Here is a 13127-nt window from a genome sequence, read left to right on the forward strand (position 1 = left end):
TTCATATTGCTTGGCAGAAACATCTCACGAGTCTAGGGCGGTGCGCACAGTGGCTTGGATTGCTAGAATACTTTAGGGTATGTTCCCAAAGCAGTAGGCAGATGGTCTCTGGGACAAAATAACCAGCTCCCGAGCCCATCCGCCCTAACACCCCTGCTCCAAAAGCCAACATGACCGCCTCGGACGACGAAGACGCCCTCCTCGAATCCCTCGAAAACGACACGGAAAACGACCCCTCGCTCGCCCATCTCCGTGAAGCCCGCATCCAGCAACTGGCCTCGGAGCTCAAGGAATCCAAACGACTGCGCAGCGAAGGCTTCGGCAGCTATGACCAAATCAAAGACGAGAAACGTCTCATGGAAATCACGACTTCCACGGAATACTGTGTCGTGCACTTCTACAAACCGGATTTCAACCGCTGCAGGATCATGGATGGTCACCTTTCCGCCCTCGCTCCCGTCCACCTCTCGACCAGGTTCGTGCGAATCGACGTCGAGCATGCGCCGTTCCTGGTTACAAAATTGAACGTCAAGGTCCTGCCGTGTGTGATCGCCTTCGTTGCTGGTGTGAGTGCGGACCGCATCGTTGGGTTTGAAGGGGTCGGTTATAGCAAGGACACGTTCAAGACGGGGGATCTGGAAAAGAGGTTGGTGGGCGCCGGGGTTCTGGAGAAGGTGAAAGGAGCTGGGGATGCTAGGGTGGGCGAGGTCTTGAATAAGAGTCATAAAAAGCAAAGGATTGGTGGGAATGGTGATGAAGACGACGACGACGAATGGGATTGAGGGCGATGCGAAGAAAGAGTAGTGAAGGCCGTGTCGACGGATGAGGCAAATGTCGAGTATGGCTCGGATCATACTACACGCTGTGCATTGGCAGCTAAGCGTGATGGAAGCAACGCTGAAGCGGAAGCCTTCTCAAGTCCTGGTTCTCGCAGATGGATCTGCGTGGCAGGCTTGTTGGCAGGGAGCAAGATGTATGAAGAAGTATGAGCATGCATATACAGAAGCTGAGCTTTGGCCTGGTGTGGAGACTGGAGGAGTAGTGATACAATAGTGGCTGAGAAGGTAGAAGGGCTGAGTATGGAGGTGACCTTTCCAGAGTCTTCAGCGGACACATCGACGCGCTGTTCTGCTTGCACGCCATACTCGTTCATTGACACACTGTGCAACAATATCAGTACTACTGAGAGCCTCCAAATCCAAGCCATAGAGAATCGATAAAATTCTACTGTATTGCGTATGCAAACACATCCGTAAACTGACACATGCTCAAGCCCTTCTATCCTTCCTTGAGCGAACCAGCCATGGAATTCTCGCGCTCGAAGTCGTCACCATTCGACTCAACATGATGTGTACGTAATGATACAAAAGAAATGGGGGGCCGTGAACCTCAAGCGTGCAGAGAGCCCTCGTCTTGCGCAATCTGCGCAACTGTAATGCGAGACGCTCGGTTTTTTCCAAACCATGGCTGAACCTTCATTTGGATCAAGTGTTGAACGACGCCGGTTGTTGCCTAAATATGCGCAAACTTTTGTTGCCATGTCCAAATTCCTGCGTCCTGGGATGGGGGATAGTATATCTTCCGTGGTGGCGGCCTGGAGCTCAGATTTCAACGCTTTTCATGTCATCGACACCATCAACCCCAAGGCCTTTTAGCGCTGACTTGGTCTGTATGTCTTTGTTCGTCGCGTTGCTTAGCACACCAGACATGTCGGCCTCCATCGCTTGGCCCAGAGGCGCTTGTTTATAGCCGTCGTTTGGGCCAGTAGGACTTCCAATCTCGACTAGATTCCCATTGCGCTCGCTAGCTGCAGTGTTCTGAGCAAAGATATCTCTATTGGCGTCACCGCCAGTGTGAATCTTTGGTGCTGCATTCTCTTCTGTCACTTGAGCCAGAGGGCTGGGTTTTCCAACAGCGCCACGGGGACTTTGAGTATGGGTCGGCCCACGATGAGGAAACCTTTGTGGTGAGCGTCCTCTTTCTTCAGTCGGACTTCCGTACGGAGATCCAGTATTAGCGGTGCCATTGGCGTTGGTACCTGGTCCAGAACCCGGCCTTCTTCGAGGGCCCTTTCGACCATACTTCTGATCCATTCTCCAGCGCAGTATATTCAGATATGCTGGCTCGACAGTGGCGGTCTTGAATTCCCGAAGCTTAAGCTCCTGTGTCTCCTCGTCGACAAAAACCTTTTCACTACTCATGTCATCTGCTACTGTTGCGAGAAAAGCGGCCCATGATCGAGCAACAACATACTTGCAGTCGTAGTCTCGGCCGAAGATGATGATCTGACCCCATTTCCCAACGGGTCCGGGCGCAAGATCGACCGCAAGGTTATTACCGCCCCAATCACGAGCCAATGGAATCCATCCGGGATGGGCGTAAGCTTTTGAATAGCTCTAGATGGCTGTGAGTCTTGTTTGTCGAGGAGCTCTTGTCGCCAAAACGGGTTGGTTGCTTGTTGTGAAACTGGAACTGGTGCTGAAACCGAGGATGAGGATGCTCCACCGAAGGCTTTTGGCGGGAACTGCGTCTGATTGGTTGACGGGCTTGTGAGATATTCCTCATTGACTACCCGCCAATTCTTCCACTCTTGAACAATCTCCTCACAGTCGAGAAGCATGCAGCCGAAGATAATGCCAGTGGGTCTCCCACCTCTCTCTTGCCCATCATGTACTTGTAGAGATTCGCGTACTTCCATGGGTAAAGAGCAGTCAAGCTCATGCTCAAGCTCGTTGACATCATTCTGAGTGCATCCTTCAGAGAGCTGGTCGTAGAGTTCTTCGTAATTCTCCTCAGCCCATCGATCAATCTTTTTCCAAGAATGGGCTGCTGGTGGGGGTGGGGGGAGGCCTTCTTGGAAGCTTTGCATTTGTATTTCTCCCGGTGTTACGCTGTCGAAAGGATTGGGTTCGTTTGATTGTTGTCGTTTTAATGCCATGTTTGACCGCATGCCAGGCAAGTAAGGAGAAGTGGGTGACTGAAGAGGACCCGCGCCAGGACTGCCTGGTGCGCGTGCGTCGCCATTTTGTAGAGCTGGCGTAAATTGCGCGGAGGTATCATCGCCGTACGGTGAGCTCAGGTCTGGACGAGATTCTACGGCGCTGGTGGCCACTGATGTAAGGGGAGCATGACGGCTTTGGTTAAGAGGCATATGCTGGCCCGTGCGGTAGGGAGAGTCGTGGGACGCATGGCGGTCACTGGAGATCATTGTATGCCAAAAAGAGCGGAACATTCCTCCAAAGCTATCCGGGCTACAGATCAGTAAGGCAATTGCTGTGTAGACGAAAAGGGAAGGGAATAGAGCTTACGAAGGCATGGTTGTTATGATTGCTTTGTTGTCGCAAGAAGAGCTTGCAGGGCGTCAATTCGCAGTCATGTCAAAGAAGATGGGAGCTTGGCCTCCAGTAGGATGATACTCGAGGTGAATATGATGATATTGGCAACGTTTAATTGAAGTATCTCAGGGTCAAGGGTGTGCGGTCATTGCATCAAAGTATCGAGAACCGCATCATAAAAGGAGTGTGTTACTATCTTTGTTTGCCCACGAGTACCCCTGTCCAAAACACGAACCCTACTAGCGCGGTTGCCGCTTAAAGTTGCAAACGACGACGCGAACCAAGCTCCCAAGCCACCAAGCTTATACTCCGTAGAGGTTGCAACCTTTCACTACAACGGTCACCGAAGACTTTGAATAGCTTCACACCACTCTGCGTATGTACGTACGCAATCAAGAGGTACAGATTATGCGGCCTTTGCGCTGCGCAGTACGCCGTTTCAGCCACCTCTATCGCTGCCAAGCCTTTATAATCTCCGGCGCGCGATATGGCCTTGTAGTTATGAGCGGGTCGTGTTGTTCGTTCTCGAAAGTTGCCGACCCAAAGTCAATAGGTCTGATCTCGTTGTTGGGTTTTTGATATGAGTGATCGACGAGGAGGATGTTTTGCGGCTTTAGATCGGTGTGTATTATATTAAGGTCGTGTAAGACTGGAGCGCAATATTAGTTGAACCGCAACCAAGGTAGGAGAGGTGACATATACGCAACGCTGACAAATAGCTGCCGAGCAAAGCTCTATATGTGACTGCTTGGGAAGGTTATAGATTCGTTATCCTTGAGAAAGTCGGAGAGGCTCTTGCCTAGAACATCGGTGACTATGCAGATGTGGTTGCAGAATTCGAAACAGTCACGTAGGTGGATGCAATTGTTCTGATTCTATTCGTCGTTAAGGTACAAAGTCTGTAGCACCCGCAGTTCATCGCGGGCCTCATCCTGAACTCGAGTGATCTTGATTGCACACTTCGATTTTGTCTGCTTGTCAAAGGCTTCATGGACTTCGCCGGAGGTGCCCATGCCCAGAGGTCTGCCGATACAGTCTGCAAACAGTCATCACTCGGCCGTGCAATGGCAGTCCATTTCTAAAAAGGCACTCACATCTGTCACCTATGCGCCTATTCTCCTCCGTTACCCTGTAATAGCCTTCAGCATCGTCGGTCTCCCCGTTCACAGTCGCAGTCTTTTGCAAAGTCAGCTTTCAGATTGCTATCTGTACGACAAAGGCCTTACATCTTTGATCGAACGCACATTGATATCTCCAGCCTTTACGTGGGGCTTCGGTGGCGGTATAGAGGAACTGTGGGCGTCTCCCACCACCTTAATCTTCTCTTCCTTCAACTTCTTCTTGATCTTCTTCCTCTTTTCCATCTCATCACGAATCGGTTGCTGAGTCACGCGTTTCCTCTTCTGCCCAACCGCACTATTCCCGTCGTGCGCACCACTGGTCCCATAAATCGAATGTGGCCCCAGTGATGTAGGTGCCGTAGTCTGTAGTGATGTGGTTCGATCCATCAAGATAGTGTTGAACTCAATGTTCTCATTCGAGTATGTGCGGGTATGGAAGAATGCCTGTTGGTCCCTTGCAGTATCGTGTGCAGCTGTCTGACTAGTCCTCTTCTTGTTGGCATGTTGTGAACCTCTCACTGTTGCTTGTGGCTGTTGCTGCTGAGGTCGCTCGTTCCCTTTCCAAGATGGCGGCTGTGGTGAGTCGTTACTTATGATAGTGATCTCTTTCGGTGGTTCGTTCTTGTAGAACTCATGGCAATCAGTATGCCCTTCTTTTTTTCCTCGACCTCTGCGATGCTAATGTAGACTGTGAAACTGTCATGTTGCTAGACTGTGGCTGTCTTGAAGCTGAGGTATTGGAGGCCGGCGAAATGATTGCTGGTGCGCTGTTTGGAAAGTCGTAGGAAGGAGTGGTGATCGTAGTGAGGTTCATCTGATATCTTGGTGGGGTGCTTCTATACCTTAGCCAATGCTAAATCATATTTTTAGGGTGGCTACGCCATATTTATATAGGCGCTATATCAAAATAAGGCGCGATGTCGCCGAGATATCGTTATCGTCGTTAGCGATCTCGCTGTCACTTGTAATAAGGCGAGGAATAGAATGAGGAAGGCTTTTAGCCTAGTTATCGCAGTCCGCCTATATTACTATCTATTAAGACGGAATTTGTATAAAGGATATAGCGAGGTTTCGAAAGATATCGCTATCCGATAACCGCCCGAAGGCAACAAATGCGATTTCTACCATTATTATCAATACTACCACTCCATGACTACTATATAATCTATACTTAATGGTCCAGATCCATTCTATAGACTCTATTCAATCCTTTCTATCATGGAATCGTTCTATATAATCCCCTTTGCGATATAAAGAGACTTTACATACAGCGCATCCCCCTCTGGTCTTTAGTGCTCCCCCACTATTACCACTAATTTCTCTATTAAAACGCCTCTTCTGAATGTTTAAACGATATATAAGACACTATCGAATAATATTTAAATCTTGCCAGTTATGGTTATCTCGTAGTGGTTTTGATAGAGTAGTAATTAGGGTGGGAGTTCTCAGTAATCAATGAAGCCATCGGAGCAATTTCATCAGTCCTCCAATAATCATGAATAGTAGGAAAATGAAAGATTCCCTTGTAGATTGTAATAGCGACGAAGATTTTCAGCTCCGGAATATCGGTGGGCTTCCAGGTAGAATCTGAAGTACTCTGCAGAGAGGCATACAAATTGGTATTTCTACAAAGCATATCCCAGACAGCAGTAGTCCATATGAGACTAAACACCGTACATGGAGTGATTCCTATGTCGCTTGGAAGGTGACTGACAGCTGCACGATACTCAATTTTCATTGGCTGATACTCTGGTAGTGGAGGTATGCTCTGAAGAAGAATGTCACGCTATTCAAGTCTCTCCTTTTTTGCATTGGTCTGGGCGTCTCTTTTCTGACGTTTTATGGCCCGATCTAATTCTTCCTTATCAGGAGTAGGCAGAGTAGCAATTTTAGCCATATTGGACTTGATATGGTGGAGTTGTTATGAAGAATAAAAAAAGTCGCGTGGTTGAGACGCGGAGAAAAACCACGCTAATTTGTTGCCTCGGTCTGGGCGGTTATCGGACGCGTCTACTCAAGCCGGTTTTTAATGTTTGGCCACCTTACTACTTTGGGAACGCCTCGGCACACTTTCAAGCCCCACACACACCTGTTCTACATACAATCCTCACTCTACATCCTGCAAGTCATGACCGAGAATACCATCACTGTCCATTTCATCTGTAAGTGTCTCGATTCGGAAATTATGAAGCTATTCAGAACTAAATACACTCCCAGACGCCCCAAATAACTCGGTAGCCGAGGCATTCTCAAAGTAGTAAGGTGGCCAAACATTAAAAACCGGCTTGAGTACTGCGGCGATCGTTCACATCGCCTCAGATTTCAGCTGCTCGCTGTCTCTCGTTTCTCTCCTTCTCTATCTGAGACTCATAACGATGCCACAGAGTTTAGCTGTCAAAAGATCTGCATGGCATTTCAAGCAGCCCGCACTCCGCGAGGAGTAATCTAACGAAGGCGAGTGCCCACGTCGCGACAGCACTTGGTCGGACCAAGAACATTTGTACAAGGTCTTATTCGTATAGCTTGTGGGTATTTATCCAATTAGTAGCTACGAATGAACAAGATCTGCCTCTCAGTCTTCGTTCATTGCATCACCTTTGTTTGCTACTTAATCACGATCTGGGGCCTTTTGATCTAGGTTTAGAAATGTATGGCTGTTATGTGCAACGACCTTCTTCTTCCACGTCGCTCAGGGAATCGCGATGTCAAGATTTCATCTGTACTGGCACACAAACTTGGACAGCACATGAGGCAAAATTGAGCTGTATCATCTCATCTTCACATTTTTCTTTCCGTGCAACAGTACCTGCATATGCCATCTCTTTCCTTCTACTACTATTCACATAGGATCTCAATTCTCCCGAAATGTCATACTCCAAAGCAGGCCATCCAACGCGACATTAAGTCAAGGTGACCAACCTCCCGACTGAATTGTTCGACCTAGTTCCCGAACATTCGGCGATCCTAGGCTGTAATGTAGGAAAATCTATTACCCTTATGAATTCCTACCCAGTCTTAGCCGTGTGGCCCACACCGACGCCAACCTATCATCCGAACGCATATACATAAACGATGAACTCGAAAGCCAACGCAACCTGTCCACCGCGTCTGCAAACAGAGGCATCCTCGGACAATTTTGTTGAAGGAGAGAATGAGAACAAACCAGTGGATCGCGCATGTAAGAATCATTGACGACGCTTAAGGCTGACGCTGGGAGATAGCTTCTCTTATGCAACGCTCGTATCATTCACGCCTGGCTTGACATTTTTGACTATGGTGTTGGGCTCCCCTGAAAATGAAGGCTCCAAAATCTGGCCACATTTTGCAAGCGCCGAGCTGTGTAGGGGCGATGAGCTGGCATTTGATATTGGATCCGGGGTTCTCGGAGCAGAGCTTGAGATTCGAACTGGCCAAGTTTCCTGTGTGCAGCAGCAGAGTTTCACTTGATGTTCGGAAATCATGGCTCGACAAGAACGAAGAGGGAGAGAGGGCGGTTGTGACTTTTGATGCGCAGAGAATGCTCGGACGGTTGGAAGAATCGGCTATGGGCGCTGAGTGGATAGAGCGAACCGAAGCAACAGAATACGCCGCAGGGAGACAGCTTGGAACTTTAAGTCTCAGTTGATATCTTTGATAGGGTTGGACGTGTCTAAGTTCTTCCATGCAAACACTGCCCAGTTCCTTGTCGTCATACGGGTCATGTATCCAGACGGACCTTCAGAATAGATGGCTATGCTTCATATCATCACTGCTGTGCTGTTGAGAGATAGATGTGTTGCTGCCACATAATCAGGGGCATCGAACCTCAGGCATCTCACAGGCAATGCGACTTCCAACTCTCACGTCCGAGGTACGAGTATTTTCCGAAATTCTTCTCGGGTCCGGCCAATTAACCATTTTCTCCTCCGTAATGCCCCAACGGTCCAACCTCTCCTGATCCCAAAACACGTAGCCCCATCTCCTCAGCCGAAAGTCTGTATTCTGTATACCATGACTGCTCGCCCACAGCCAGCCAATGGTGGGAACCCGCTCGCTGATGAATTTGCCGTACCTGCCTTTCCATTGCCAAGTCCCCCAACTGACATCTCTCTCATAAGCATCCAAAGCAGCTCGCATAGAAACATCCACCCGTCCGGCCATCTCCCCCTCAGCGATGCGGCTTTCACGTTCATTCTCAGAAGCTGCTGTCATTACTTTATCAAGCTGCTGCGGTCCTAGAGCGACAAGTTGGTCATAATACCACGATATTGAACGGTAGTAATCTCTAGCATACATCTGTAGACAAGCCACTTCTTCCACTTCATGGATAGGGAAGAGCCCGAAGAAGTTGCGTGCTATCTCTTTTTCGCTGAATGCGGAATCTGGAAGCTCAATGCCGGGTATGCTGAGTTCACGAATGATAGCCTCTTGGCTCGGACCGATGCTCGGACCGAAGAAATTGCTATAAATTTCATACCGCCAGAGTGCCCTGTAGAGTCTATGCAACTCGGATCGAGAGGGTAGAAGAGGGTCATCGTCCGATGATTGAGTGAAAGGATTTCTAGAAAATGTAGCCTTGCAGTATCTGGCAATCAAGCTTGTGAACTTTCTCTGCAGGCTCAGTATAGCGAGAGAGTCTTGTAACGCAAGACGCCGTCGACTGCCATCCATACGCCCCTGGGCGTATCTCTCTAGGTATTCTGTGACGATCTCAACCCGATGCGTGATGTGGTAGCCGAGCTGCGGTGCATGGATGGCAGTCCATGGGTCCAAAAGACCAATGTCATTCTTCTGGAGGGTGCGAATTGTGATGGCGTGGAGGATCTCTTCTCGAGCTCCGAGGTAAGCCTGATGGTACTTTGGAGAAGCGTGTACAATGCTGCTGAGAGATGCGACCTCTGGCATGTGACAAAGGATCATGACTCTGATCTCTGAGGGAAGGATTTCAAGGGCTGATGCCCGAGATTGGTATGCTTGCTCTAAACCGTTTGCAGTAGACTCCATATTCAAGGATGTATGAGTTGACCTTGTAGACTGATAAAAGAGACGCGGCGTTTGTAGATGGCGTAAGAACGTACTTGAAGTCTTCCAGCATTTTTGAGGAAGATAGGTAATAGCTCATAGAATTGACACCACCTACTACAATTTGTACAAGAGATGAGATGCAACCCTACGGAAGAAGTCAGCACGATATTTGTGATGCCTTGAAAGATGGGAGGTGCATGTCTTGGCGCATGGCGTCCGGCCCCCGGGCGCTGCCGCTAGAGTAGATCCAGCGCGCCCTCCTTGTCTTCAGTCCCATCATGAACTAATACTTTGTTTTTCACGAAGGCACTACAATATCTTCGGTTGTTGCATTTTCCGCGCTGCTGACAGTGTACGTATAACAATGGATTATTGTACAATACCCAACTGTCCAATCTACGATCCCCTAGAGATACCTGTCATGGTATCAGCTCTCAACACTACGGTTCCCAAATGGGCCTAGTACGGCTTGGCACTACCTACATAAACGGCCTTCACAGCATCCTTAGACCTTCATAGCTATTATTCCATTTATACTGCAATACAAGCTATAAGCACTTATCCAGTCCATGACAATACCCTACATCTGCTTTGAATTCCAGTATGACCCTCCCTTTGCATCGTATCCTGAAAAGCAGGCATGGTCTACCGCAATTTTCCTGGTCATTCGTAGACCCTGACTGTAATGATGACGATCTTGACGCATTTCTACGGCCATGGCTGTTCTTTGGTCTCGTGAGAGAAAGGTTGGGCTTGCTGCTACCGAGATACAAAGCACCTTTCTATCTCTTGCAGCCGCTGATAAGGTTCTCGTGTTTGACACCTATCTTGAATAGGACACCAAGGTATGGCTGTCAAGGAAATTCTATGTCGAGTCATTTGTTCAGGTTGGACAATCAGACTCGGGACACTCTAAGAAAGCGCCCTGGCCAAGGAAACGATGAAATGGTTATGGACCCTGTTCAAGAACCCACCGTCTATGCTCACGCTTTTGGGGAGGCCGAAGGATACCAATGGAGGGTTACAGATGGTATCCAGTCAGCTGCTTGGGCCAATCATCGATTACAATTTCGGGTGGCAGGCGTGATGGTTTCCTGCACAGACTCAACAATGAATTGACCTAGGATGTAACCAGCTCAGGAATAGTCATATCGTATCCTAGAATCGTCTTTGCGCCGTGGACCGCAAGACTCAGTGGCAATTCTGGATCCGAATTGAGCAAAATGTTTGGTCACATGCCACTTGCACTGGTGATAGGGGTTTCCTACGCAAAGATGCAATGACGGGTCTATAAAACCTGAAAACACCGTCAATGACAGTGGCAGAATTGCTAGCTTAGCAGTCATCTTTCAGAACGCCAGGGCCCTCGTGATCTGGGGGCCACTCAACGAACGCAACAGTACGCACGATCTTCTCGTGCTGGCGAACGGGAAAGCTGATCTGGCCTTGCAAGCCCGCCCAATCACACAAGTCTTTTAATTGCCATGAGCTCCTGCCTTCCACGCAAGGAAGCTTTCCTTGCGGTTAGAAGTTGTGCCGAACAGATCGACGACCTCATTGGAACCTCAAGGAGCAATTCCGACTGAAGATAGAGAGCACTGAGTATTGGCCATCGTTGGCAGAAGGGAATAGGGTTCGAGGTATTGAGATGGCTCGGGAACCATTTTTTTGACTGATGGTTCTGGTGCTAGGTGTAGCTATATGGTTGATGAAGAGCACTATGCGTTCCAAGCTGCAACTATCTGTGAAGAGAAGTCCTGGTATGCAGGGTAGGTTTTTTGTGCAGGCTCGGTGGCTGATGCTTCAACGGCACAACGAGCTGGATACCTCTGTGTTTAAAAAAGATGGGTATGTGGTCGTTATGTGTAATAAGCTTGTTCCTTGCTATCTCCGAGCTCTATCATGTAGTAGTAAGCTAAGTTTGGCCCGGCATGCGCAAAGGCTTGGCAAGTTGTCTACGTGGCAAGTGCAACTGCCGTGACACTCTACTCTCAAAATGATTAATGGAAGGGCTGCAATCAAGGCTTGCGTGATGTAGGCGAGTCTTACGAGCCAGACTAAGTTCTTGGGATTGTGCGTTGTTGGAAGCAACAAAAATGACGACGTTGTCTACTAGATGAAGAGAATTGGGAAGGTGTGCTGCATGCATTTCTTGAGTTCCAAAAATACAGATACGATAGAAGGAAAGAACGACTTATGGTGGCCATGAAACCAAATATCTGTGTCTCAATCTTCGTTCGAGCCACATTGTAGACTCGCTAGATAGAGTAATGATCATGGCATCACCTCTCAGAGATTGACTGCTTGAAGAGAAGATACTGCAGGTTCCCGTACTTATCTGAAGTCGCGCTAGTCCTTTGTTGTTGGCGTGAGGTTCAAAAACTCACCTCAGTCAACACTCACATTTACACACCACATCAACAAGCACTTCCCATGTGTGCATCCCCTTCCACTGCATCCACATTGAGCGGAGATTTCGAGCACATCACCACAACCATGAAGAACCAGCGAGCCAACCTTGCAGATCCAGTACTACTAGAAAAGATTGACAAGTTCTTTGAGCTTGGAATCGGAGAATACGTCGCGCTGCCCCAGGTAAGATTCCATCCCACTCTGCATTCTTTTATGGCTACTAAGCTGCTCAGTTACTTGTTGTGGGAGATCAGTCCAGGTAATATCACGTCTGAGGGAGGGTACAGCTTATCTGCTGACTGTCTTCAGTGGGAAAAGCTCAGTACTTGAAGGACTGACTGGCCTACCCTATCCGCGGGATAGCGGACTCTGCACACGGTTCGTGACGCAGATCACGTTTAGAAGAACTCCAGCAGCGAAGATCGGGGTCTCTATAATTCCAGCTGAGAATGCGTCGTCTGCATACGCGGAGAAGCTTCGGTTGTGGCGCAAGGACGACCTCGTCTCACTAGGACTCCAGACTTTCGCAGACATCCTGAAAGAGGTAGGATCCACTGTTCTCGTCTTGCGATGGTCCACTACCCTTGATAATTCTCACTGACCAGCATCGTCCCGCAGGTTCAGGAGCTCATGGGGCTAGGACAGGCCGACAGTGGCGGCAACAAGAAGACCTTCGCCGATGACGTTCTTAGGATAGAAATATGCGGGCCTGATCAGGAGCACTTAAGCGTGATCGATGTCCCCGGAATATTCAAGAAATCCACACCAGGAGTGACAACGAAAGCTGATATGGTCATGGTCCGCAACATGTGAGTCTACTTTTGGGGTAATCCCTTTCTTATGCGTGCCGCAATCTGAGTTGTGAGACATGTTTTTGGGTGTTGTGTCTCTTCGAACCTGCCTCATAGCTCGGTGTCCGTCTTGAAAAAGGCATGCTGACTCGGGAAATTTGAAGGGTTACTACTTACATGCGAAATCCTCGCTCTGTTATCCTCGCGGTCATCCCGGCTAATGTGGACATCGCTACTCAGGAGATCCTTGAGATGGCTGAGGAACTGGACGTCAAAGGCGAGCGAACTCTCGGGGTCCTTACCAAGCCAGATCTCGTCGATAAGGGTGCGGAGCCTGCAGTCATCGCCATCATCGAGGGGAGGAGTCACACTCTCAACCTCGGGTGGTGTATCGTGCGCAACCCTGGCCAACAAGCATTGGCCAATAGTCTGTCCGATGCAGCAGCCAACAACCGACATGCGAC

General features: G+C 48.9%; 6 protein-coding genes across 6 annotated transcripts; 2 read left to right on the plus strand and 4 right to left on the minus strand.

Moving 5' to 3' along the window:
• Positions 1-170: 170 nt before the first annotated feature.
• On the plus strand, positions 171-782 carry HO173_013294 (uncharacterized protein; the record flags this gene model as incomplete). Its single annotated transcript, XM_037315117.1, has 1 exon — positions 171-782. The coding sequence occupies one exon, from the start codon at positions 171-173 to the stop codon at positions 780-782; it is 612 nt and encodes a 203-aa protein (XP_037158006.1).
• Positions 783-850: 68 nt separating this feature from the next.
• On the minus strand, positions 851-1153 carry HO173_013295 (uncharacterized protein; the record flags this gene model as incomplete). The annotated part of the gene is made up of 1 exon (XM_037315118.1): positions 851-1153. The coding sequence occupies one exon, from the start codon at positions 1151-1153 to the stop codon at positions 851-853; it is 303 nt and encodes a 100-aa protein (XP_037158007.1).
• Positions 1154-1601: 448 nt separating this feature from the next.
• HO173_013296 (uncharacterized protein) lies at positions 1602-3316 on the minus strand (the record flags this gene model as incomplete). Its single annotated transcript, XM_037315119.1, has 3 exons — positions 1602-2396; positions 2474-3242; positions 3309-3316. The coding sequence occupies 3 exons, from the start codon at positions 3314-3316 to the stop codon at positions 1602-1604; spliced, it is 1572 nt and encodes a 523-aa protein (XP_037158008.1).
• An 894-nt stretch (positions 3317-4210) lies between these two features.
• Positions 4211-5270, minus strand: HO173_013297 (uncharacterized protein; the record flags this gene model as incomplete). Its single annotated transcript, XM_037315120.1, has 4 exons — positions 4211-4371; positions 4430-4511; positions 4562-5077; positions 5154-5270. 4 exons carry the CDS (start codon positions 5268-5270, stop codon positions 4211-4213), a joined length of 876 nt encoding a protein of 291 aa, XP_037158009.1.
• Positions 5271-8245: 2975 nt separating this feature from the next.
• On the minus strand, positions 8246-9439 carry HO173_013298 (uncharacterized protein; the record flags this gene model as incomplete). Its single annotated transcript, XM_037315121.1, has 1 exon — positions 8246-9439. The coding sequence occupies one exon, from the start codon at positions 9437-9439 to the stop codon at positions 8246-8248; it is 1194 nt and encodes a 397-aa protein (XP_037158010.1).
• Positions 9440-11956: 2517 nt separating this feature from the next.
• HO173_013299 (uncharacterized protein) lies at positions 11957-12685 on the plus strand (the record flags this gene model as incomplete). Its single annotated transcript, XM_037315122.1, has 4 exons — positions 11957-12055; positions 12106-12131; positions 12182-12416; positions 12491-12685. 4 exons carry the CDS (start codon positions 11957-11959, stop codon positions 12683-12685), a joined length of 555 nt encoding a protein of 184 aa, XP_037158011.1.
• Between the last annotated feature and the right edge of the window lie 442 nt (positions 12686-13127).

The sequence above is a fragment of the Letharia columbiana genome, assembly GCF_014066305.1.
Source record: "Letharia columbiana isolate WasteWater2 chromosome Unknown xpSc0000100_s0, whole genome shotgun sequence".
Lineage (NCBI taxonomy): Eukaryota > Fungi > Ascomycota > Lecanoromycetes > Lecanorales > Parmeliaceae > Letharia > Letharia columbiana.